Here is a 26,050-nt window from a genome sequence, read left to right as displayed (position 1 = left end):
GGAATGCTGCCTGAATGGGTTTAATAGGCATGTGCGGTTCACATCTCACCCTCTGCATGGCCATTGCTGGATACAATCAGATGCTCAGCTCTTTCCATCTTTAATTATCGTCACTGATCCACCTGTTGTTTAATTAATCATCCAAGGGAACAGACCAAAAAATAAATCGACTTCTTCCACAGGAGATAAAAGTCCAGAATCTCACCCAGAGGACAAATAAACTGCATTCCTGACCACAACCCACTTACAACACCATAAATTACTGACCGTTTCCTCATGTTTATGGTAATTTTCAGTTGTGTTCTCACTGCTGAGATCTCCACCTGACACGCGAATGGCAATTCCATGATCTGAGCTTGTCTGTGGTGAAGAGTCAGGAGATCTCTCTGAATATTTCTACATTAAACAAAAAGGTAATTTTTTTCACAATGCTTTCATCTTTTCCACACACTCTTCCCCATCTCCTACATTGAATAAGACAGAGCTATCAGCTCTAGGATCTGTTTCCCCATTGGGAAGTTGGTATTCGAGGGAACAGCTGAGCAATGGCTCTAGGTGAGTGATCCCCCATTTCCCGGGTGATGAACGTTCATTGTGAATGCAGAACCCTTTTAATAAATCTGCTCATTGTCTTTCTTGTACGTGGTAAAGGGACGTTTGTAAAATGGACAGAATTAATTACACATTGGATTGAAGTTTTATCTCAAGTGTTGAAGAGGGTTAATTGACTCGGGATGTTTCTGTCGACTCATTTCAGGTGATTACCAGACAAGTAACTCAGATTCTAGCCATCATTCAGAAGTACAAAGATTGGTGCTGGTGTTGGTGAAGACTAGCCCAGAAAAACAGGCTTTCAGGCAGAAGTTCAAAATATTGCTGAGAGATAGTTTGGGTATAAACAGACAGAGATCACTGGTATTCATGAAAAGTACATCCTTTGGTTAACAACTTGATTTTCAGGCTAAGCAATAAGAGGCAAATTTTTCCCAAATACTTCATGCGCAAAAGAGCCTCCGAGATGGCTCTTGATCTGCAAACCAATTTACCTCACTGTGACCATAAAACATAGAACATAGAACAGTACAGCACAGAACAGGCCCTTCAGCCCACGATGTTGTGCTGACCATGTCAGGGAATTGAAGCACATGATGGGATATGACCATCCGGAGGCTGCTTAAAGAAATGATTGTCACTGAGTTGCCTGGCAACACTCATTAAAGAGGCTGCACAGCATTTCTACATCTAATATTTGAGCAAACACCCTTTCGGAACGGCGACTGGGAGGAAACAAGTCATTGCCAAGGACTTAGGGCACCATTGTAGGATAGAATCGATATTTGAAGGGATGAAGAGGATTGGCCCTGTGTAATACCTCCTCCAGCAGTCAGCATGTGTCTCTGCCCATGATAGGCACTTCACCTTCTTCAAAGAGGCAGTGGGGGGAAGAGGGTTCGCTGGCCAGCTTTATTACCTCCGGAGCTAACCTGCTTTCTCACGATATTCGTCCCCACCTCCTGCAGGAATGAGGTCTGTTTGTGAGAATCTTGTGAAGTGTTATGTACCTGTCATGGTGTCATTCTGATGCTTTCTGTGTGAGCTTTAAGTTATAGATAAATCGGGAGTTACAGACCAGCTTAATGATCATGGTAGGAAGCAAAATGAAAATTTTCTTCAAGTGTTAATTTGTAAAAATTGTACAAATTAAAGTTACAAAGAAGAACAGAATAGATTTTCTGAAAGCAAATTCATGCTGGAAAAATAAATTACTGAACCTTTTTTGAAGGAAAGATAAGATTAATTCACTGGAGTAATGTATTTGGATTTTTAATCAACCTTCAATATGATCTGCCACCTAATGGAGTTGTAATTAATGTCAAAACATGGAGTCAGGGAAGAAAGAGCAGAAAAGATAGCAGATGTAAAGGGATGGTCCATTGAGCTGAGTACAAGGAACATTGCTATTCATCAGTTACAGAAGGAGTTTGGCCTCAGGTGTACAAAAGCAGTAATTGTTTTTTAAAAATTGAAATGTTGGGGAAAATATCAAATTGCTGAGAAAACACAGTGATATAGAAACTGCACAAGAAGAAAATCTAGAAACTGCTAAAAAATTGGTAGAATGAGTTTTTAAATTGTAAATGTAATGTAACAACATTACAATACTGACTACAATAACATGTTAACTTGTTCAACTTCGCATTTCATGATCATTTTTAAATAATTCCATATTTTAAAAATGGTCTTCCCCAAGATGTCCCATCATGAATTCTGTTTGGCCCATCCCTGGCACTCAATTTTTGTGAAATATTATTTCTTTGTTCAGCTATTCTTAATGTGTTTATTCTTATTCATTTAAAGCTGTCTTGAATCTGTAGCATCTCAATGCTGTTTATAATCTGCTGTCTTCACACGTATTCTTGTATTGAATCAATGCCTTTTAAATTCTATGGTCTTACATTTTCATCAAATTTTTAATCTCCATTATTGCAATGTTGCAGTATTTTATCTATAAGATTTTCAATTCTTTCTAATGACAATTCTACATGTAACTCTTACATTCAAGTTTTAAATTCAGTAAACAAAACTATATTATATTAATTCTTTTAAGCTTTGCACTGTGTTCAATGGCAACACTGCATCTTTGTTTAGCTAAGTTGGGTTTTACTGCTTTTTTTAATGATTAGCTTTTGGGTTTCCAAACATCTGCAGCCAAGGTGAAGATTTCCTGTGTCTTCACAGGCAATTTCCAAGGTGAGATAGATAGGTTCTTGAGTATCAAGGGTTACGGGAGAAAGCGGGAGATGGGCTTGAGTAACTTATCAGCCAAGATTGAATGGTGGAGCAGACTCGATGGGCTGATGGTGTACTTTCTTCTCCTATATCTTATGGTCTTATGGTCTTTAGTCATGGGTCTGGAGATAAAGTGGGGACATTAATAATTACTTCAAGGGGCTCAACAGAAATTTTAGGGGGGTGGGGGTCAGCTGGAAGGTTATCATAGCCACTGGGATAGCAACAGAAAAGGGAAGATGAAGGAAGGGGGAGAATTCTCGTGTCACTGATGGAACTTGCAAGTCACTGATACCGAGGTGAAATTAGAACCTTGCCCAATCAAATCACAAGCCAACTGTGCACTAACAAAATAAAATGACTGAGACCACACGCAAAGAAGTGGAATTATTTAGGTTTTTTTTGGGTAACATAGAACATAGAACATTCCAGTGCAGTAAAGGCCCTTTGGCCCGCCATATTGCTCTGACCTGTGAAAGCAATCTGAAGCCCATCTAACCTACACTATTACAGTCTTGTCCATATGCCTATCCAATGACCATTTAAATGCCCTTGAAGTTGGCGAGTCCACTACTATTGCAGGCAGTGCGTTCCATACCCCTACTACTCTCCGAGTAAAGAAACTACCTCTGACATTTGGCCTAGATCTATCAGCCCTCAATTTAAAGCTAAGTCCCCTCATGCTAGCCATTGCCCTTCGAGGAAAAAGGTTCTCACTGTCCAACCTATCTAACCCTCTGATTATCTTATATGTCTCAAGTCACCTCTCAATCTTCTTCCCTCTAATAAAAACAGCCTCAAGTCCCTCAGCCTTTTCTTGTAAGACCTTCCCTCCACTCCCTCCGCTCCAACCCCAACCTCACCATCAAACCGCAGACAAGGGAGGCGCGGTAGTAGTTTGGCACACTGACCTTTACACCGCTGAGGCTAAACTCCAGCTCGCTGACACCTCCTCCTACTGCTCCCTTGACCATGTCCCCACCTCCCACCACCAAACCATCATCTCCCAGACCATCCGTAACCTCATCACCTCAGGGGATCTCCCATCCACCGCCTCCAACCACATAGTCCTACCACCCCGCACCGTCCGTTTCTACCTCCTGCCCAAAATCCACAAACCTGACTTCCCCCGGCCGACCCATTGTCTCAGCCTGCCTCTGCCCCACCGAACTCATCTCCGCATACCTCGACAAGGTCCTGTCCCCCTTAGTCCAAGAACTCCCCACCTACGTTGGGACACCACCCACGCCCTCCACTTCCTCCATGATTTTCGCTTCCCCTTCCTAGACCGTCTCAGACTCCTCCGTCCCCTTCCTAGACCTTTCCATTTCTATCTCGGGCGACCGAATCAACACGGACATCTACTATAAACCGACTGACTCCACAGCTACCTAGACTACACCTCCTCCCACCCTGCCCCCTGTAAAAATGCCATCCCATATTCCCAATTCCTTCATCTCTGCTGCATCTGCTCCCAGGAGGACCAGTTCCAATACCGTACAGCCCAGATGGCCTCCTTCTTCAAGGACCGCAGATTCCCCCCAGACGTGATTGATGATGCCCTCCACCGCATCTTCTCCACTTCCCGCTCCTCTGCCCTTGAGCCATGCCCCCTCCACCCACCACCAGGACAGAATCCCACTGGTTCTCACCTGCCACCCCACCAACCTCCATATACAGTATATCATCCGCCGTCATTTCCGCCACCTCCAAACGGACCCCACCACCAGGATATATTTCCCTCCCCTCCCCTATCAGCATTCCGAAAAGAACACTCCCTCCGTGACTCCCTCATCAGGTCCACACCACCCACCAACCCAACCTCCACTCCCGGCACCTTCCCCTGCAACCGCAGAAATGCAAAACTTGCGCCCACACCTCCTTCCTTACTTCTCTCCTAGGCCTCAAGGGATCCTTTCATATCTGCCACAAATTCACCTGCACCTCCACACACATCATCTATTGCATCCGCTGCACCAATGTGGCCTCCTCTATATTGGGGAGACAGGCCGTCTACTTGCGGAATGTTTCAGAGAACACCTCTGGACCAACCAACCCAACCACCCCGTGGCTCAACACGTTAACTCCCCTCCCACTCCACCAAGGACATGCAGGTCCTTGGACTCCTCCATCGCCAGACCATAACAACACGACGGTTGGAGGAAGAGCACCTCATCTTCCGTCTAGGAACCCTCCAACCACAAGATGAACTCAGATTTCTCCAGTTTCCTCATTTTCCCTCCCCCCACCTTGTCTCAGTCAAATCCCTCGAACTCAGCACCGCCTTCCTAACCTGCAATCTTCTCTCTGACCTCTCCGCCCCCACCCCACTCCGGCCTATCACCCTCACCTTGACCTCCTTCCACCTATCACATCTCCATCGCCCCTCCCCCAAGTCCCCCCTCCCTACCTTTTTTCTTAGCCTGCTGGCCACACCTTGCTCATTCCTGAAGAAGGCTTATGCCCAAAACGTCGAATCTCCTGTTCCTTGGATGCTGCCTGACCTGCTGCGCTTTTCCAGCAACACATTTTCGCCTCCCTCCATATCAGGCAACATATTAGTAAATCTCATCTGAACCCTTCCATAGCTTCCACATCCTTTCTATAATGTGGTGACCAGACCTGTACGTAATACTCCAAATGTGGCCGCACCTGAATTTTGTACATGCCCCATAATCTCATGGATCCGAAACTCAATCCCTCTCCCAATAAAAGCAAACACACCATATGCCTTCTTAACAAACAAATCAACCTGGGTGGCAATTTTCAAGGATCTATGTACCTGGAAACCGCAATCTCTCTGCTCATCTATACTACCAAGAACCTTACCATTAGCCCAGTACTCTGTATTCCTGTTACTCCTTCCAAAGTAAATTATCTCACACTTTTCCTCAGTAAACTCCACTTGCCACCTCTCAGCCCAGTGCTGCAACTTATCTATGTCTCTCTGAACCTGCAACATCCATCGTCACTATTCACAACTCGACCGACCTTAGTGTCATCCGCTACTTTATTAATCCATCTTTCTATGCCCTCATCCAGGTCATTTATAAAAATGAAAAGCAACATTGGACCCAAAACAGATCCTTGTGGTACACCACTATTAACCAAACTACAGGATGATATTTCCCATCAACCACCACCCCTCTATCTTCTTTCAGCTAGCCAATTTCTGATCCAAACCACTAAATCACCCTCAACCCCATGCCTCCATGTTTTGTGCAATAGCCTACCGTGGGGAACCTTGTCAAACACCTTACTGAAATTCATATACAGCACATCAACAGCTTTACCCTCATCCACCTGTTTGGTCACTTTCTCAATGAACTCAATCAGGTTTGTGAGGCACGACCAACCCTTCACAAACTGTGTTGACAATCCCTAATCAACTTATTCCTTTCTAGATGATTATAAATTCTATCTCTTATAACCCTTTCCAACACTTTACCCACAACCAAAGTAAGGCTGACAGATCTATAATTTCCAAGGTTGTCTCTACTCCCCTTCTTGACCAAGGTAACAACAGTTGCTATCCTCCAGTCTTCTGGCACTATTCCTGTGGACAAAGACAGCGTAAAGATCAAAGCCAATGGCTCGCAAATCTTCTCCCTAGCTTCCCAGAGAATCCTAGGATAAATCCCATCAGGCCAAAGGGACTTAGCTATTTTTACACTTTCCAGAATTGCTAACACCTCCTCCTTATGCACCTCAATCCCATCCAGTCTAGTAGCCTGTATCTCAGTATTCTCCTCAACCACTTTGTCTTTTTCTAGGAAAAGTATTAATTTACTTTTTCCCTATCTCCTCGGACTCCATACATAACTTCCCACTACTATCCTTGATTGGCCCTAATCTTACTCTCATCATTCTTTTATTCCTGATATACCTATAGAGAGCCTTAGGGTTTTCCTTGATCCTATCCACCAACGACCTTTCATGTCCCTTCCTGGCTCTCAGCTCTGGCTTTCGGTCTTAACTGGCTAATTTGTAACTCTCAAGTGCCCTAACTGAGCCATCACATTTCATCCTAACATAAGCCTTCTTCCTCCTCTTGACAAGAGATTCAACTTCCTTAGTAAACCATGGCTCCCAAGCTCGACAACTTCCTCCCTGCTTGACCAGTACATAATTATCAAGGATATGCAGTAGCTGGCCTTTGAGTAAGCGCCACATTTCAATTGTGCCCATCCTCTGCAGTTTCATTCCCCATCCTATGCAACCTAAATCTTGCCTAATCACATCGTAATTGCCTTTCTCCTAGCTATAACTCTTGCTCTGCAGTATATACCTATCCCTTTCCATCGCTAAACGTAACAGAATTGTGGTCACTATTACCAAAGTGCTCACCTACCTCAAATCTAACACCTGGCCTGGTTCATTACCCAGTACCAAATCTAATGTGGCTTTGTCCCTTGTTGGCTTGTTTGCATACTGTGTCAGGAAACCCTCCCGCACACATTGGACAATAACTGACCCATCTAAAGTCCTTGAATTACAGTATTCCCAGTCAATATTTGAAAAATTAAAGTCTCCCATAACCCTGTCACTCTCACTCCTATGAGGATCATCTTTGCTATCCTTTCCTCTACACCTCTGGAACTATTTGGAGTCCTATAGAAAACTCCCAACAGGGTGGCCTCACCTTTCCTGTTTCTATTCTCAGCCCAACCTATCTCAGTAGACGAGTCCTCAAACATCCTTTCTGTAACCATAATACTGTTCTTGACTAACAGTGCCACACCACCCATTCTCTTACCATTTTCTCTGTTCTTCCTGAAACATCTAAATCCAGAACCTTCAATAACCATTCCTGTCCCTGCTCTACGTATGTCTCTGAAATGGCCAGAACATTGAAATCCCAGGTACCAACCCATGCTGCAAGTTCACCCACCTTATTCTGAATGTCCCTGGCCGGTCCAGCGCGGGAGCCGTGGTTTACTTAGGAAGTTGAATCTCTTGTCAAGAGGAAGAAGAAGGCTTATGTTAGACTGAAATGTGATGGCTCAATTCGGGCGTTTGAGAGACACACTTCAAACCAACTTCTTGCTTACTGGTGCCTTTTTGTGATCTTGAAATCTTCGTTCTGACTTCACTACTCTCACCCTCTGGTATAATTGAACTATAATTTCGCCTGCTGAATTAGTTTAAATTCCCCTGTGAACTAGTTTAAAATGGAGGAGGATGTTTCAAATTTGAAGCTCTGTTTGGGAAAATTGTAGTAATCATGCCTTCACTCACTCATTCAGCAGTGCCCTCCCACTGGTTTGGTTTCAATTTGTACTTCATTGGCAGATAATTCATTCTCTAATAATGAACACAAAGAATTATGTCCTGGAGAACACTTCTCAGCTACCATATTTGCACACATCACTATAAGTATGCATGGATGCCAATTATCATTTGCAATGGATGCATTTCTTTAGTTGGGGAAACATGTTGCTGGCTGGCAGACTGCTCGAGCTCCCAATGTGACATAAAGGCTTTGGTTGTTTAATGTACATTTGGATCAGGTGACACGCCTCAGAGCTCCTTACAGAGACATGATATTGACCTGCTCAGAAAGCCCCCCAGTTGCACTCTGTGAGGCTTAGGAATTCCTTCAGTAATGGTCACTTTTCTCACATTCCTCATGGACTATCACTCAACCATCTGACATGAACCTCATGGTGGTTGGATGGCCTTGCGTTAACTCCAAAGGTAACACAGTAGGAGACAGGAACATTGTCAGAAAGCCCAGTGATAACTGCAACCTTGGCTGGTTGTTGTACAGCAGCAGGTTAAGGGCCACCAAGGGGCTGGATGGATCCACAGGTCTCACTATCACTTTCTTCAACTCTCTGAAAAACATTGACAGCTCCGACTGAGGATGTTTGGACCTTCATCACCAAACTATCAGAAGGATTGGATGGCAATCCCATCCCAGTGGCTGTCAAGGTCACAGCTGCCCTGAATCTTTCTGCCACTGGCTCATTTCAAGGAATAACTAGGAACTCATGTGGAATCTCCCAATCCTTAGCCCATAAATGTATCCAGGATATGGCTGATGCCACTTTGTTGCAGATAACTGCCGTTTCTCTCCTTGCCCTGAAACAAGGGGAGTTGAGCGGTCTAGGCAGTGGGACTATTTCCCATTGCTGACATCCCCCTAGATGCAGGGTGCTACTGACTGCACCCATTTTGCTTTGACTACACCCTGTCACCAATCTGTAGAGTCCCTCAATTGAAAAGACTTCCATTCCATAATGCTCCAATGGTACGGTTTGATTTGATTTGATTTATTGTAGTCACATATACCTAAGCACAGTGAAAAGTTTCATTTTGTGAGCAGTACAGGCAGGTCTTGGCAAACCAGGATGTCCAGGACGATCCTAGGGTGCTTAGGCAGCGTGAGGCATACAAGGTTCCAGCTGCACAGGAGTTGCACGCAGTAAGGTCAATATTATTTGAAGTTCGAGAGGTCCTTTCAGCAGTCTAATAATGACAGGGAAGAAGTTGTTCTTGAACCTGTTGGTGCATGTGTTCAAGCTTCTGTGTCTTCTGCCTGATGAAAGAGGTTGGAGGAGAGAATCACCAGGGTGGGAGGGGGTCTTTGATGATGTCAGCAGCCTTTTCCACAGCAACAAGAATTGGAATGCATGGATGGGGGGATTGGCTTCCATGATGGTCTGGGCTGTGCACACAACTTTCTGTCAGTGGCCATCGATGCCTGTTCATGGCGGGGGGTGTGTGGTCTGTTCCAGGTGCTGCGGAGCTGCCATGACTCTGAGATACTGCAGGTCTCACAGAATGAAGATATAATGCTCACATTCCAATAGGGTCGCAGCGTATCAGATGACAGGCCACCTTAGGGTGAGATTTCGATGCTTGGAGCCAACAAGGATTGGGAGGAGGGGTGTGCAGATAAAATGATTGATATCAGTCTTCTGAGGGTGAAGGTAGTGCTGATGATCAGAATGTTGATCAGGAGGGCTGACCAAGGCAGTGTAACAGAACAATGTGTTGTTGAGTGAGAACGTCACTGAGATCTGGAGTGAAACCTGCTTGGTTCCCAGGATGTGTTTGGACTTAATTCAATTGTTTATGATTCTGATGTTAACCTAGCAAGTAGCTCCTGCACTGCAAAGTGAACGTGTGGACCATGTTACTTCTGCGGTCCTTTTCCTTTTCTGTTGCTGAATAATTGTCTTGTTATCCATCTAAGCATGTGCGTGATCTCTTTGACTGGCCTCATTTTCAGATATCTACGTGTTAGATTTTTCATTTGGGTATAAAAGTCAGAGTCAGTGAAACAGTGAACTGGTGTTGTATGGCACTAAGTAGTTCTTATTAAGGCTTCAGTCAGCCTTATGTTCAAGTGTTGTGCAGTGAAATCTCTCAGAATAGCAAGCAGTTTGAGATAAATTCTGAGGAATCTCTTTTCGATCTTGCTATCATTGTTAACCTTTTAATATTTCAGAGAGTGCATAGACAGCTATGATTTGGAGGTGCTGGTGTTGGACTGGAGTGGACAAAATTAAAAATCACACAACACCAGGTTATATTCCAACAGGTTTATTTGAAAGCACTAGCTTTCAGAGCACTGCTCCTTCATCAAGTGGTTGTGGAGTATAAGATCATAAGTCTTATAACCTGGTGTTGTGTGATTTTTAACTTCCTTGACTGCTAAGTTGTCCTGAAATGCTGGAGTATCCTGTAGGACAGGACTTAACCTGCAAGAGGCAGCTTTTCCTGGCAATGATCTGATGAGGGACATGTGAGGTGCCCATTGTACATCTACCAGCCTTCAGTGGTAATACACTCCCTTAAAAAGCTGATACATAGAAAAGGAGGTTGAGGAATGATGGAATGAAAGTCGGAGGAAATGAGAAAGTTGGTAAAAATGTATCCATTTGTGGTGGACTCAAGAAAAATGATGACATGAAAGTTCGATGGTCACTAATGAATGTGATCCATAATGGAAGAGTATTGATTCAGCAGTTGAGGGAGAAGAGGGGGAAAGAACCAGCCAGTGATTTCCATCTCTAATTTTGCCCTGATAACAGGTGGCTTCATGGAGTGTGCAATCACAGGGTCACAGAGATGTACAGCACGGAAACTGACCTTTCGGTCCAACTCATCCATGCCAAGCAGATAATCTAAATTAATCTAGTCCCATTTACCAGCTTTTGGCCCATATCTCTCTAAACCCTTCCTATTCATATACCCATCCAACTGCCTTTTAAATGTTGTAATGCTACCAGCCTCCAGCAATTCCTCTAGCATCTCCTTCCATACATGCACTACCCTCTGTGTGAAAAAGTTAACCCTTAGATCCCTTTTAATCATTCCCCTCTCACCTTAAACCTATGCCCTCTAGTTCTAGACTCCCCTACACTTGAGTCAAGACCTTGCCTCTTCATCCCATTCGTGCCACTCATGATTTTATAAACCTCTATAAGATCAGCCCTCATTCTCCGACGCTCCAGGGAAAATCAATGCTGAATCCTGCAAGTGTTGCTTCCTCCCACTGTATCATCTCTGGTGGAATAGGAATTATGATGGAGGTGTCTGGGACATCAGCTGTGAGGTAGGATTCTGGAAGTTCTGAAGAAGGGTCACAAAACATCAACTCTGCTTTTCTATCCACACAGCTATTGAGTTTCTCCAGAAATTCCTCTCCTTGTTTCAGATCTCTCGCATCCACAGCTTTTATTTTATTACATACAAGCTTCTGGAAGAGCCTCTGTGAAGCCTTGCTGCACTGGGCTGGCCGATGTCAATGTATCGTTCAGCCGACTGTTGCTAATTATTGTTAGCAATGCCGAGATTGCAGTGGATCGAAACATCATGAATAAATCAACTTTCACCCAAACAGGGAATACCCTGAAATCACACTCAGGGTTCAAACAGGTTCCACTGCACATATACAAACCCACACCGGGAATCTGGCTCAATATGGTCATGTCTCCACTCGACGTGCAAGGGTCATAGGGAACTTGACAGGGTAAAAGTGAAGAGATTGTTTCTACTTATGGGAGAAGCTAGAACCTGAGGGTATAATCCCTGATCAAGGAGTTGTCTAGTTAGGACTGAAATGAGGAGGAATTTCTTCCCTCAGAGGGCAGTCATTCTGTCAAATTCTTTAACTCACAGGGCTAGGTCTTCCATGTATTCAAGGCAGAGACAGAAAGATTTTTAATCATTCTGCGAATCAATGTTAATGAGGAAAAAAGGCCAGGAAGTGGACTTGAGGATTATTAGATCAGCTGTGATCTCATTGAATGGCAGGGTAGATGGGATGGATTGAATGGCAGGGTAGATGGGATGGATTGAATGACCTACTTTCGTTTGTATGTCTCACTGTCTCCCTCTCAGTCAGAAGGTCTGGGTCCATACACCACCTTGTCCCAGATATACCTCTGGTTGATTGAAAATATTGTAAAATCACCTCACAAACATCTCACCCCTTCAGACTTTAAGACACAGAGAATACCTACCCCATCTTGTGGATAATATCTTCATATTTGCCTTTTTCAGCTACAGCCCGAGTTTAGGAGAGTTCACTAATTACCTGAGAAATTGAACCTTTTTTCGCCATTTTAGGATCAAAATCAGATTCCCAGTCAGTCTCTGAACCCGAACTTGATGATGCTGAATATCTGGGTATGTTCAAATATTTCTAAACGGAAAGATATTATTATTTTTAACACTGCAGCATTTACTTTTCTCTTGCTGTGCATTGCCTTGTACACAGAACAAGGTAGACCAGTGTGATCATATGGTCTGTTTATTGACTGTAAAACAAGAAGCTAAGGTTATGACTGAGACATTCAGTTTTCAGAACTGTTGGTGTGACTGTTTCACAGGTTATTGTTCAAGGACCTTTCAGTGCAAACATGTGACACTTTTCATCAACCCCTTCACCAGATACCTTCAGAATGGTGAAAGGAGATTTATTTAACGGATAGAACAACTTGCTTTTTGATGTTGGATCTTTCATTATTCTGCCGTATTGACCCTCGGTTATCGAATCAGGACATTCTAATCTGCTTCTTCCACATCATTACCAACTGGGTGGTGCAAGTAACTAGGGATCCATCTTTCATACAGTCATAGAGGGGCCAAACAACTCTAAAATTGTCTGCAATAACATCTTCTGGTTATTAATACCAGTGAAACCCATGCCATAACTATAGGATTTTAGCTGGAGCAAGAATCCATCAAATAAGCCGACACCATTAACTCGTTGGGGAGAGAGTATATTCTTGAGTTAGTTTAACTCATTTTTAAAGAATAAAGAGTTTGTGAGAAAATATCTTAAGGAACAGAGCAAATCTGAGCATGGCTTCTGTTCCTCCTCCACATTCCAGGGCCATGGCTACCCTCTTCACTTTCCCAAAATTCCCTGATGTGTTGTCATTGGAACAGGGAAGACCAGTGCAATCTGTGGTCTGCCAAACAGGAAGCCATGGTCACGGCTGAACCGTGTGATTTTCATGACTGTTACTCTGAGTGGTTTGGTGCATATTAGAATCATAGAATGCCTACAGTGTGGATGGACGGCATTCAGCCCATTGCATCTGCACCATCCCTCCAAAGTGCATTCCACCTTGACCCACCCCAACCCTGTAACCCTGCGTTTACCACGGCTAACCCGCCTAGCCTACCTATTCAAAGTTTGTGAGAAGATTTGTAGCTCGGGTGCTCGTTGTTGTGGTTCTGTTCGCCGAGCTGGGAATTTGTGTTGCAGACTTTTCGTCCCCTGTCTAGGTGACATCCTCAGTGCTTGGGAGCCTCCTGTGAAGCGCTTCTGTGATCTTTCCTCCGGTATTTGTAGTGATTTGAATCTGCCGCTTCCAGTTGTCAGTTCCAGCTGTCCGTTGCAATGGTCGGTATTTTGGGTCCAGGCGTTGCAGTGGTCGGTATATTGGGTCCTGGACCCAAAATACCGACCACTGCAACGGACAGCTGGAACTGACAATCGGAAGCGGCAGATTCAAACCACTACAAATGCCGGAGGAAAGATCACAGAAGCGCTTCACAGGAGGCTCCCAAGCATGAGGATGTCACCTAGACAGGGGACGAAACATCTGCAACACAAATTCCCAGCTCGGCGAACAGAACCACAATAGCCTACCGATCCCTGGAGACTATGGGGCAATTTAGTATGGACAATCCATCTAACCTGCACATCTTTGGGCTGTGGGAAGATACCAGAGTACGCAGAGGAAACCCATGCAGTCAGAGGGAGGATGTGCAAACTCCACACAGACAGGCACCCAACTGTTCCCCCTCCCCTTAACCTGTGGCAGTTTATCTATCTGGTAAGTTCTTGGGCACTCCAGCCTTGCTGAGTGACAATGGACAGCCATCTCCACCAGCTCAACCTCTAACATTCAAAGTGGAGCAAGCACCTGAGATAGTACTTACCAAGTCTATTGTGGGTAAACGCTGATCTTCCTCTGAGATGCCCTTGTCTTTTCCTCGGGGCCTCGGAATGTCCACATTCTCCAAACATAAAGTGAAAGAGAAGATCACAGATTACTTTTTAATGTGAAAGGTGAGCAGAGAGAGACAGTGAGAAAGAGACGTAGGGACAGAGAGTATAGGGTGAAGCAGAAATCTGAAGGGGCAGAGAGGATTAGGGGTGAAGAAGCCCTGAGTGACAGCTTTTTCATCATTGCTGGTCTCTGGCTTCAAATCTGCCCCTCCCCACGATTGGCAGCAATGGAGGGGAGAATGGGCAGCACAGCACATCCCTTCCTGCTCCCAGCTGCTGCCTTGAGCTGGGTACAACTTTATTTTGCACAAAAGATGTGTGTCAGTGAGATCCTTGCCATTGTGTTTGTTCCCTTTTGTGGTAAGAGAGAACACACTTTCTGTGTTAATTATAATTGTGTTGGCAGGGGTATGGGAACCAGAAGCAGTGTACCAAGGCATACAGAATTCTAGAAGAGAGATAGGTAGCTACATAACAGGGAATAGTAAGATCTTGAGTAGGGGACAGCACGAGGGAGATAGTAATAAAGTCTAAATCAGCTGAGCATGTATGTACGGAAATGCACCGACTTTGATTAAAAGGATTAGCTCTGACAGAGACAGGACTCACGGAAGTGCAGGACTGGATGTTACACTTTCCTTAACACAAGGCACCCAGGAACGCTAGGAAAGGGCGAGAAGGAGTGACTATGGTGATTAAGGTCAGCATTATAGACAAAATCCATTTCAGTAAACCTCAAGAACTAATTACATAACTTTGTGTAATCTATAAGCTACTGAACAGTGGAAAGGGTGTAGGGATGCAAATTTGCCGACAATTACATGGATGTGCAATAATTAAAGAATAGTTATAATGGGAGCTTTATTCAAATATAGACTGGGAGTGTAGTGTACAGGGTAGAGAGGGAAAAAGTTGTTAGTGTGTGTGTGTGTGTGTGTGTGTTCAGAGGAATTTTCCACAACAGTATGTTGCCAGTCCATTGGGAAAGGAATCTCTGCTAGATCTGACTCATGGAAATGAGGTGGATCAAGTGACTATGGGTGAACATTTCGGGAACAGTGATCATTGTAGCATTCTGGAAAAGGATGCGGAACAATGCAGAGTAGGTAGCGTTAACTGGAGGAAAGCCAGCGTCAATAGGGTAAGGATGGGTCTGAGCTGAATACATTAGAATCAAAGATTGGCCAGAAAATATGACACCTGAAGAATGGGCGGAGATAGATCAAGCCCCTCAAAGGTTAAAGGTACAGCAAGTAAACCCATATCTCATTGGTTTCAGAAATAGCGATTAAGGTGAGGAAGCAAAAGGGTGCTTATGACAGCTGTCAGGTGGATAATACAATGACAAACCAGGGGAACATCAAAGTTCAGGAGGGAACTGAAAAGACAAATAAAGATGCAAAGACAACTTCTGACAAAAGGCTGGAGGTGAACATATAATGCTATAAAGTTTTCGACAGGAATATGAATAGCATTCCACACATTACTGCAGTGATTTTTACAACAGGTGGACCTCACTGTTTCCCTACAGTGTGGAAACAGACTCTTCGGCCAACCAGTCCACACCGACCTTCCGTAGCGTGACCCACCCAGACCCATTCCCCCTGACTAATTCACCCAACACTACAGGCAATTTAGCATGGCCAATTCACCTGACCCGCACATCTTTGGACTGTGGGAGGAAACCAGACCACCTGGAGGAAGCCCACGCAAACACAGGGAGAATGTGCAAACTCCACACAGATAGTCGCCTGAGGCTGGAATTGAACCTGGGACCCTGGTGCTGTGAGGCAGCAGTGCTAACTGCTGAGCCACCGTGCTGCCTGAATAGAATATGAGTTCACTGATTGGATCAGTTTAACAGCTCCAATCAGGGAAACGTGGCTGACAGATATAAACAGGAGTGCCAGAGGTTCTGTTCACTCTGAGAGCTGGCTCTGTGGAAGCTAGACCAGTGTCAAGCACTATGCACGTGTAAATAAAGGGTGACTTGGTGATGGGATACCAGCCTCTGTGGAGTTATTTCACTTGCATGCTATGTAAGTCAAACACTGGCCAGAACGCACCTCACCCTGACCCTCCTGCTCTAGGTCCTGATCAGAAATCCAGGACTTTCAATCTGCAGCCTATAATTACATTTGATAATAAAACTGCTGATCAATGATCTGAGGCAGTTACTTAAGATATTGGTTAAATTAAATAACACCAAAAGAACACAAAACTTGAAATGATACTGACAGTGGTATGCCTGAACTGCATTGTATTGTATATGTATATAATCACTTGATACGGACCAGGACCGACCCCTCAAAACATTTTTAAGCAGGAAACCCAGACTGTAACTTTGCTATTTGTTTGCAGTAAGTGTATAGTGGATATTCCCGGAGTGAATTCACTGAGTCGACTGCCATGTTTTAAACAAACAGAATTTATTCACAAAATTATGGAATGAAACACAAAGAACAGAAAATAGAATGCCAGATAGCTTATCCTATCCAAAACCTGACAGGCTATCCTGACTTAATGATGCTGTTTCAAAAAACATGCAACAGTCCCAATAAACAAACCTCTTTCCACTAAGAATAAAAATGGCACAGAAAGCTTTCAGGTTATGAAGTCAGAAAGGCAGAAGGAGGGAGGGAGAGAACCAGGATGGACTTGTCCCAGCAGCCTTTCTTCACACACACACACTGCTGCTGAACTGAATCTAAAACCCGAATCTAAACAAAGGCTAGCTACCCAGCGAGCTGGCCACTCCCCTTTGATTATGCCGGTTTTTATTTTTAAGACATGAAAGCCTTAGGCCGGAGGCATTATCTGTTCGGGGGAAAGGAAAAGGGCCCTAATAAACTTATCAAACCCAGCCGAGTTGGAGCCTGGCCAGTTATGCCCCCCCTCTCTGGAAAAAAACTCAAGGGCTCAGCAACCTTGTAAAAAGACCAACCTTGTTAAACATTGCACACATCCCCTGACACCTCCCCCTCTTTAAAAAATGAACTATCAATATCCAAAGATGGCTCCATTTTTCAAAACCCCCAAAACAGTGGTTAGTCCACTAAAACACACACATACACTCACTGACCATAGACATGAAAAAATGCACAACTACATCTGGATTCAGTCAGTGGTTCTCCCACCATCGAACACCTCCATTTCCTCGTTAAGACATCAGTTTTCAGGTAATAACACTCAGGGATACATTCAGATTCCTTCTCTGTATATGCCTTTTAATACAACTGCTTTAAATGTTCATCTTTCCGCTATCCCTCAGTGTGTTTTGCAGAGCTAAAGATTATCTATTTGCTTCTGTTTTGTTGCAACTATCTGAGCGAACACAGTTTCTGCTACTAGCATTCCAGCTTCTTTATCCGTACCCATTGATCTCTCCTGCTTCGATCGGTGACTCTGTGACCTTGTTGCTACACAATCAGGGAAGATTCCTGGATAAGAGTCCTGCATTGCTTCAGTTGCCTCAGTCTCCACTGGCTTTTCAACTAGAGTAGGCAGCATGCCTACCGGTAAATCAGCTATATCATTCACAAGGACAAATTGTATTCCTGGAGCTGAGAATTTGTCCAGTACTCCTACCACAAACTCTTCACTCTATTCTGGACTCTCCAATCTCACTTTACGTAACTGAGCGCTTTTTGTCTCACTGTGAATTCCTGTTATCAATACCTTTTCTGGCAATAGTCCTTCAGAAGCATGTATCTCCTCATCTTTCAGCGTCACAGACTGAGAGAATCCTCTGTCCCTTAATATTGTCACCTCTTTACCTGCTACTCTTTGTCTATGTGAATAAACGTTACCTTTGCAGGTACATTTTCTAAGAAGATCTGGCACTTCCTCCCTCACCAACCTCCGATCAGCTTGTCCACTCTGACGCAGCTTTCTAGCTTCCACTGTGCTTTCTGTTACCATTCCAACAAAACTCCCAGGCACGTCTTGTTTTCCTACATCTGGCTTTCTAATGCTTTTCCTAGCCCACCAACCCTGTGATTCCATGTGGCCCACGTTATTGCAATGAAAACACTGAAGCTTTTTACCTTCTTTGTCCCCTCAAGGGTTTCCTTTTTCCCGTGTGGGAAGTTATCCTCATGATCTTCACCGAGATCTATCTTGCCCTTTCCACATGAGGATTTCTCTTTTCCCCAATTTCTATCCCTCATGGCCTGAAATTGATTCTGGAAGCCAAACCATGTTTTATGGACCAGCTCATAACCATCAGCCACTTCAGTTGCTAACCTTGCTGCTGTAACTCTCTGCTCTTCCACATGAGTTCACACTACTACAGGAAGTGAATTTTTGAACTCCTCCAAAATAATTGTCTCTCTAAGAGTGTCACAGGTTTGCTCTATTTTGAAATCCACCTATCAACATTACTTTGTTTGATCCTTTCAAACTCAATATAACTTTGACCATGTCCTTCCTTAGATTCCTGAAATGTTGTCTGTCGGCTTCTGGTAAAAGCTCATGTGCACTGAAGATGGCTTTTTTCACCTCCTCATACCCCCCCACCAGATACCTCCTCTGATCGTGATGTGAATACCTCACTAGCTATACCCACAAGTTTTGTTTGGATCAACAAAACCCACAGAGTCACTGGCCAGTGCATTTGTTCAGCCACTTTTTCAAAGGAGATGAAAAAAAGCTTCCACATCCTTCTCATCAAATTTAGGCAACGTGTGAATATATTTGAACAGTTTTTCACCAGGCCTTTGGTTCCCATTGGGTTTGCTCATCCTCACTCTCTTCCTCACCAGACTTACCTTCAGCCTTCATCTCCAGCCTTTTAAGCTGACTTTCCTTTCTAAGTGTCATTTTCTGAAGTTCAAATTCTCTCTTTTTCTTTCTCTTCTGCTTTTAATTGGAACTCAAACTGTTTCATTTCTGCCGCCCTTTCCTTATCTCTCGCCTCGAACTCAAGCTGCTTCATTTGCAGTTGAACTTGAGCCATCTCTACAGATCCCGATGGTGTCTCCAGCAAATGGAAATGCTGAGCTCCTGCTGGAATCAGCTCATCTTTCCTCACGGTAGGAGGCAGCTCCAGCTCCAGCTTGGCTGCTCATTCCAGCAGCTTGGCCTTAACTACGTTTTGTAAAACTCCCAAGGTCACTTCTCCCACCCCCAGAAACCTCTTGGTGACTGAAAGAGCCATTGCTATCCCAGTGCTGTTTAAACCAACCAAATCAACACCTGGAACAAAGACACCGACACCTACCACTCGCTGCCTCAGAGTCCAAACTATTCAAATCCCAATGTGGAATTACAAACAAATCCTGCAAAGAGCCCCCAATCTGTTATGGACCAGGCCTGACCCCTCTAAATATTTTTAAGCAGGTAGCCCAGACTGTCACTTTGCTGTTTGTTTTCGGGAAGTGCATAGTGGATATTCCCGGAGGGAATTAGCTGGGTCAGATGTCCGAGTTTTAAACAAACAGAATTTATTCACAAAATTATCAAATGAAACACAAAGAACAGAAGATAGAATACCAGATAGCTTATCCTGTCTGAAAACCCGACAGACTATCCTGACTTACTGATGCTGTTCTGAAAATACTTGCAACAGTCCCAATAAACAGAGTCCTCAGCACAAAGAGTGAAAATGACCCAAAAAGCTTACAGGTTATGAAGTCAGAAGGGCAGAAGGAGGGAGAGAACCACACACTGCTGCTGAACTGAATCAAAAACTCAATCTAATCGAAGGCTGACTACACAGTTAGCTGGCCACTCCCTTTGATTATTCTGGGTTCTTTTTAAAAGACATAAAAGCCTTAGGCCAGAGGCATTATCTGTTAGGGGTAAACAAAAAGGGTCCCAATACACCTTTCAAACCCAGCCTAGTTGAAACCTGGCCAGTTATCTGCTCTCTGGAAAAATACTCAAGGGCTTAGCAACCTTGTAAAAAGACTAACATTGTTAAACACTGCACACATCCCCTTCCTATTGGTTAATCATTCAGCTATTGGATCAATGAAGTGAGATCCAAGTTGAGGCAATTAATAATTACCTGAGAAAGTGAAGGTTCTGTGGAACTCGCTGCTGTTTCATCTTGCTTTTCCTTCCTCTCAGGACGTTTTATTGAGTATTTCTGTATTAATGAAGAGAAAGATAGGACTTTTTCTTATTAATTTTCATGAACATCACTAAGCCTTCATTGACCATCCTTAATTGCCAGGGTGATAGTGCTGGTAAGCTCTCATGTTGAATCACAATAGTCCAGCTGTTACAACATCTTCAGTGCTGTTAGGAAGGCAGTGTCAAGATTTGGACCCAGTGGCTGTGAACAGTGATATCGATCCAAAACAGGATGGTGTGTGCCTTGGAAGGGAACTTGCAGGTCGAGGTGTTTCCATCTGTCCGCTGCACTAACCCTTCCATCTGATAGAGGTCACGGGGTTAGAAAGGTGCTACCAAAGGAGTCATAGAAAGTTACAGCACTGCATCTTGTGGATGGACCCACTATCGCCACTGTGGGTCGGTTTTGAAGGAATTGAACTTTGAAGGCTGTGGATGAGGTCCCAATCAAATGGGATGTTTTGAGCTGGATGGTGTCAAGCTTGTTAAGTGTTGTTGGAGCTGCACTCAGATAAGCAAGCGGGGAGTATTCTATCACATTCTCAATTTGTCCCTTGCAGATGTTGGACAAGGCTTTGGGGAGATACAAGGTGTTTTACTTGCTGCAGATTCCCAGTCTCTGACCTACTCTTGCAACCACAGTATTGATATAGCTAGTCTAGTTAAGCTGCTGGTCAATGATAACTCCCTGGTTGCTTATAGTGGGCGTTCCAACGATAGTTATACTACTGACAGCTAAATGGAGATTTTAAATGGTGACGATTATAGCCTGAAATTTGTGTGGTGGAAGTAACTCCTGACACCTATCATTCCAGATTTGAGTATTGTCCAGGTCTTGTTGTGGGTGGGCAAAGTTTGATTTTGTGTTTGAGGAGTTGTGAATGGAATTGAACATAGGAAGCTCGAAAGAGTTGTAGGCCATTCAGCCCATCCAGCATGCTTCACCATTCAAATAAATCATGGCTGACCATCTAACTCTAAGCCATTTACCTGACTATTTCCATAATCTCCTGAAGTCAATCGCATCCAGAAGTCTACCCACATCTACCCTGTCACACGCTGTAAAAATTCAGCATGTTTCAATGAGATCATATCTCATTCTTATAAAGACCAAAGAATACAGGTGCAGTACTGGATCTGAGCCACCCTGGTGGGACCCCTTGTTGAGCGGGCAATTTTGAGTAAGTGTTGCTGATAGTACCTTCCATCACTTGGCTGATGATTGAGAGTAGCATGATGCTAAGTACATGAGTTAGCTCGCTGAGCTGGAAGGCTTGTTTTCAGTTGTTTCATCACTATGACTAGGTAACATCCTCAGTGAGAGTCTCCACTGAAGCATTGGTGGTATGTCCAGCCACTCTATTTATGGGTCATAGTTTCTTCAGGTAGGTCATAGAGTCATAGAGATGTACTGCATGGAAACAGACCCTTTGGTCCAACCTGTACACGCCGACCCGATATCCCAACCCAATCTAGTTCCACCTGCCACCACCCAGCCCATATCCCTCCAAACCCTTCCTATTCATATACCCATCCAAATGTCTCTTAAATGTCGCAATTGTACCAGCCTCCACCACATCCTGTGGCAGCTCATTCCATCCATGTGCCACTCACTGCATGAAAACGTTGCCCCTTTAGGTCTCTTTCATATCTTTCCCATCTCACCCTAAACCTAAGCCCTCTAATTCTGGACTCCCCGACCCCAGGGAAAAGATTTTGTCTATTTATCCTATCCATCCCCTCATCTATAAGGTCACCCCTCAGCCTCCGATGCTTAAGGGAAAACAGCCCCAGCCTGTTCAGCCTGTCCCTATAGCTCAGATCCTCCAACCCTGGCAACATCCTTGTAAATCTTTTCTGAACTCTTTCAAGTTTCATAACATCTTTCTGATAGGAAGGTGACCAGAATTGCATGCAATAGTCCAACAGTAGCCTAACCAATGTCCTGCACAGCCGCAACATGACCTCCTAACTCCTGTACTCAACACTCTGATAAAGGAAAACATACCCAATGCCTTCTTCACTATCCTATCTACCTGCGACCCCACTTTGAAGGTGCTATGAACCTGCACTCCAAGGTCTCTTTGTTCAGCAACACTCCCTAGGACCTTACCATTAACTGTATAAGTCCTGCTAAGATTTACTTTCCCAAAATGCAGCACCTCGCATTTATCTGAATTAAACTCCATCTGCCACTTCTCAGCCCATTGGCCCATCTGGTCCAGATCCTGTTGTAATCTGAGGTAACCCTCTTCGTTGTCAACTACACCTCCAATTTTGGTGTCATCTGCAAACTTACTAACTATACCTCTTCTGCTCACAACCAAATCATTTATGTAAATGACAAAAAGTCGAGGACCCAGCACCGATCCTGATGTCATTTCTGGTTCTTTGTTTTCAAGGGAAGGTAGATGGGATCTAAATCGTTATGTCATTTGATGAAGCTCTGGTTAGAATGCTATGCCTCTAAGAGTTCTCGTGTATGTCTTTGTTTCACCTGTCCTAGGCTGTGGTTGTTGTTCCAGTACAAGTGGTGTCCTGCTTTGTCTGTCTGTATAGAAACTAGGAGCATGATGTTGCCGTGATTGTTTGGATTTGATTTATCCTACTTTTTCTTTGATGGAAATTCCCCGGACAAATTTCTAATTTGTAGACGAGATGCCAGGGTTCCAGCTGTACTGGGGTTACCTGGTTTCTGATCTGGCTAGTTCTAGAGCTAAGGTCTTTGATACAATTGCCAGCAATGTGCTCACAACCTGTTGCCTTTGCTGAATTCTGGGTCTTCAGCCACTTTTTGACATCAAAATGGCTAAGGACTGGTATCTGTGATGTTGCAGACCTCAGGAAAAGGGCCAAGGTGGATCATCCACTCAATATTCCTGGCTTCAGAGTGATGCACATATTTTAGCCTTGTCTTTTGCTGCTTCAGTACCACAGTTGGGAAGTCTGTCCTGGTACAGACATGGGGGCAGGGGCAGCAGTGTTTGCCAATGTCATCACCCAAGCACCTCAGGAGTCAGGCTAAGGATTTGAGGAGCTTACCATTACCTCTTCAGCCTTAATGGAGAATCGTGGCTGGAATGCCGTCGGATGAAAACAGAAGGTAGACAGAGTAGTGAAGAAGGCTTTTGATATGATTGTCTTCATTGGTGAGAACGTAGACCATAGAAGTTGGGATATCATGTTACTACAGAGTAGGATTTTGGTGAGGCCACTTTTAGAATACTGCAAACAATTCCTATAAATTCTATAGGAAAGATCTTGCTAAACTTAAGAGGATGCAGAAAATATTTACAAGGATGTTGCTAGGATTGGAGGTGCCAGATCTCTCAGTGGGAGAGCATTTTGGTGATAGAGACCACAACTCCCTGACCTTTACTATAGTCATGGAAAGGGATAGGAGCAGACAGTGTGGAGAAGTATTTAACTGGGTGAGGGGGAATTATAATGCTATTAGGCAGGAACTCGGGCACCTAAATTGGGAACAGATGTTCTTAGGGAAATGCACAACAGAAATATGGAGGTTGTGTAGGGAGCACTTGCTCTTAGTACCAGACAAGCCTGTCCCACTGAGGCAAGAAAGGGATGGTAGGTTGAAAGAGCCTTGAATGACAAGGAATGTGGAACATCTATTCAAGAGGAAGAAGGAAACATAAAGGTTGAGGAGGCAAGGATCAGACAGGACTCGAGGGTTACAAGGTAGACTGGAATGAACTGAAGAATGGGCTTAGGAGAGCTAGAAGGGGGCATGAGAAAGCTTTAGTGGGTAGAATTAAGGAAAACCCTAAGGCATTCTACACTCATGTGAGGAACAAGAGGATGGCCAAAGTGAGGGTAGGGCTGATCAGGGACAGTGGAGGGAACTTGCGCCTGGAGGAAATAGGGGAGGTCCTTAATGAATACTTTGCTTCAATATTTACAGCTGAGAGGGACCTTGACATTTCTGAGGGCAGCGTGAAACAGACTGATATGTTAGAACAGGTTGATGTTAGGAACGAGGATGTGCTGAGAATTTTGAAAAACATAAAGGATCGATATTCCCCAGGGCCAGATGGGATACACCCAGGTTACTATAGGAAGCAATTGCTACATCTTTGGTGATGATCTTTGTGTCCTCCCTGTCCACTGGAGTAGTGCCAGATAGTTGGAGGGTGGCAAATGTTATTCCCTTGTTCAAAGAAGGGGAATAGGGGGAACCCTGCGAGTTACAGACCAGTCAGTGGTGGGCAAAGTATTGGAGAGGATTCTGACAGATAGGATTTATGATTACTGGGAAAACCATAGTTTGATTAGAGATAGTCAGCATGGCTTTGTGAGGGGTAGGTCATGCCTCACAAGCTTTACTGAAATCTTTGAGAATGTGACAAAACACATTGAAGGCAGAGCAATGGATATGGTGTATGGGGATTTTAGCAAGGTGTTTGATAAGGTTCCCATAGTAGGCTCATTCAGAAAGTAAGGAGGCATGGGATACAGAGACATCTGGCTGTCTGGATACTGAATTGGCTGGCCCAAAGAAGACAGAGGGTTTGAGTAGATGGAAAGTATTCAGCCTGGAGCTTGGTGACCAGTGGTGATCTGCAGGGATCTGTTCTGGGACCCTGCTCTTCGTGATTTTTATAAATGACTTGAATAAGGAAGTGGAAGGGGGGATTAGTAAGTTTGCTGATGACACAAAGATTGGTGGAGTTGTGGAAGGTGTGGAGGCCTGTTGTAGGTTGCAATGGGACATTGATAGGATGCAGAACTGGGCTGATCAGTGGCAGATGGAATTCAACTTGGAAAAGTGTGAAGTCATTCTCTTTGGAAAGTTGCATTTGAGTCCAGAATACAGGGTTAAAGGCAGGATTCTTGGCAGTGTGGAGGAACAGAGGGATCTTGAGGTTCATGTCAAAGTTGCCACCCAAGTTGATAGGGATGTTAAGGAGCCATATGGTATATTAACTTTTATTAGCAGGGGAATTGAGTTTAAGAGTTGTGAGGTTATGCTGCAGCTCTAAAGCGCTCTGGTTAGACCACTGTTAGAATGTTGATTTCCATTCTGGTCACCTCCTAATAGGAAAGATGTGGAATCTTTAGAAAGGGTGCAGAGGAGATTTACCAGGATGCTGCCTGGACAGGAGGGCATGTCTTATGATGAAAGGCTGAGAGAGCTAGGGCATTTGTCATTGGCGTGAAGAAGGATGAGAGATAACTTGATAGAAGTGTACAAAATGATGAGAGGCATAGATAGAGTGGGCAGCCAGAGACCTTTTCCCATGGTGGGAATGTCTATCACGAGGAGACATAATTTTAGAATAATTGGAGGAAGGTTTAAGGGAGATGTCAGAGGTAGGTTCTTTACACAGAGAGTGGTGGGTGTGTGAAATGCACTGCCAGCAGCGTTAGTGAGAGTCAGATACGTTTGGACATTTAAGCAACTCTTGGATAGGCACATGGAAGATAATGCAATGAAGGGTGCATAGGTTAGTCTGATCTTAGTGTAGGATAAAAGTCTGGCACAACAGAAAGGCCTGTACTGTGCTGTACTGTTCTATGTTCTAAAATGCAGGTGTCCCAAATTTACATGAAAATAAACAAAGGCCAACTGCATTGTGTTCAATTCCACAGATCATGTGTGGTCAGGTTGCATTCACTAAGTTTGCGGTCATTTACATAGAACATAGAACATTACAGTGCAGTACATGCCCTTCAGCCCTCAAT

The 26,050-nt window shown here is 44.2% G+C and overlaps 1 protein-coding gene across 1 annotated transcript in view; it reads right to left on the bottom strand.

The window, feature by feature from the left end:
* Nucleotides 1-26,050, bottom strand: part of LOC132817656 (uncharacterized) — a 63,693-nt gene that overhangs the window by 11,644 nt on the left and 25,999 nt on the right. Inside the window, exon 6 of the mRNA XM_060828156.1 lies at nt 14,200-14,277. Within this exon, the coding sequence (XP_060684139.1) occupies nt 14,200-14,277 (78 nt within the window). The remainder of the gene's footprint in view (nt 1-14,199; nt 14,278-26,050) is intronic.

This window comes from Hemiscyllium ocellatum, chromosome 7 (assembly GCF_020745735.1).
Source record: "Hemiscyllium ocellatum isolate sHemOce1 chromosome 7, sHemOce1.pat.X.cur, whole genome shotgun sequence".
NCBI lineage: Eukaryota > Metazoa > Chordata > Chondrichthyes > Orectolobiformes > Hemiscylliidae > Hemiscyllium > Hemiscyllium ocellatum.
The sequence above is the reverse complement of the archived record's forward strand: the minus strand, read 5'-3'. Positions and strand labels throughout refer to the sequence as shown.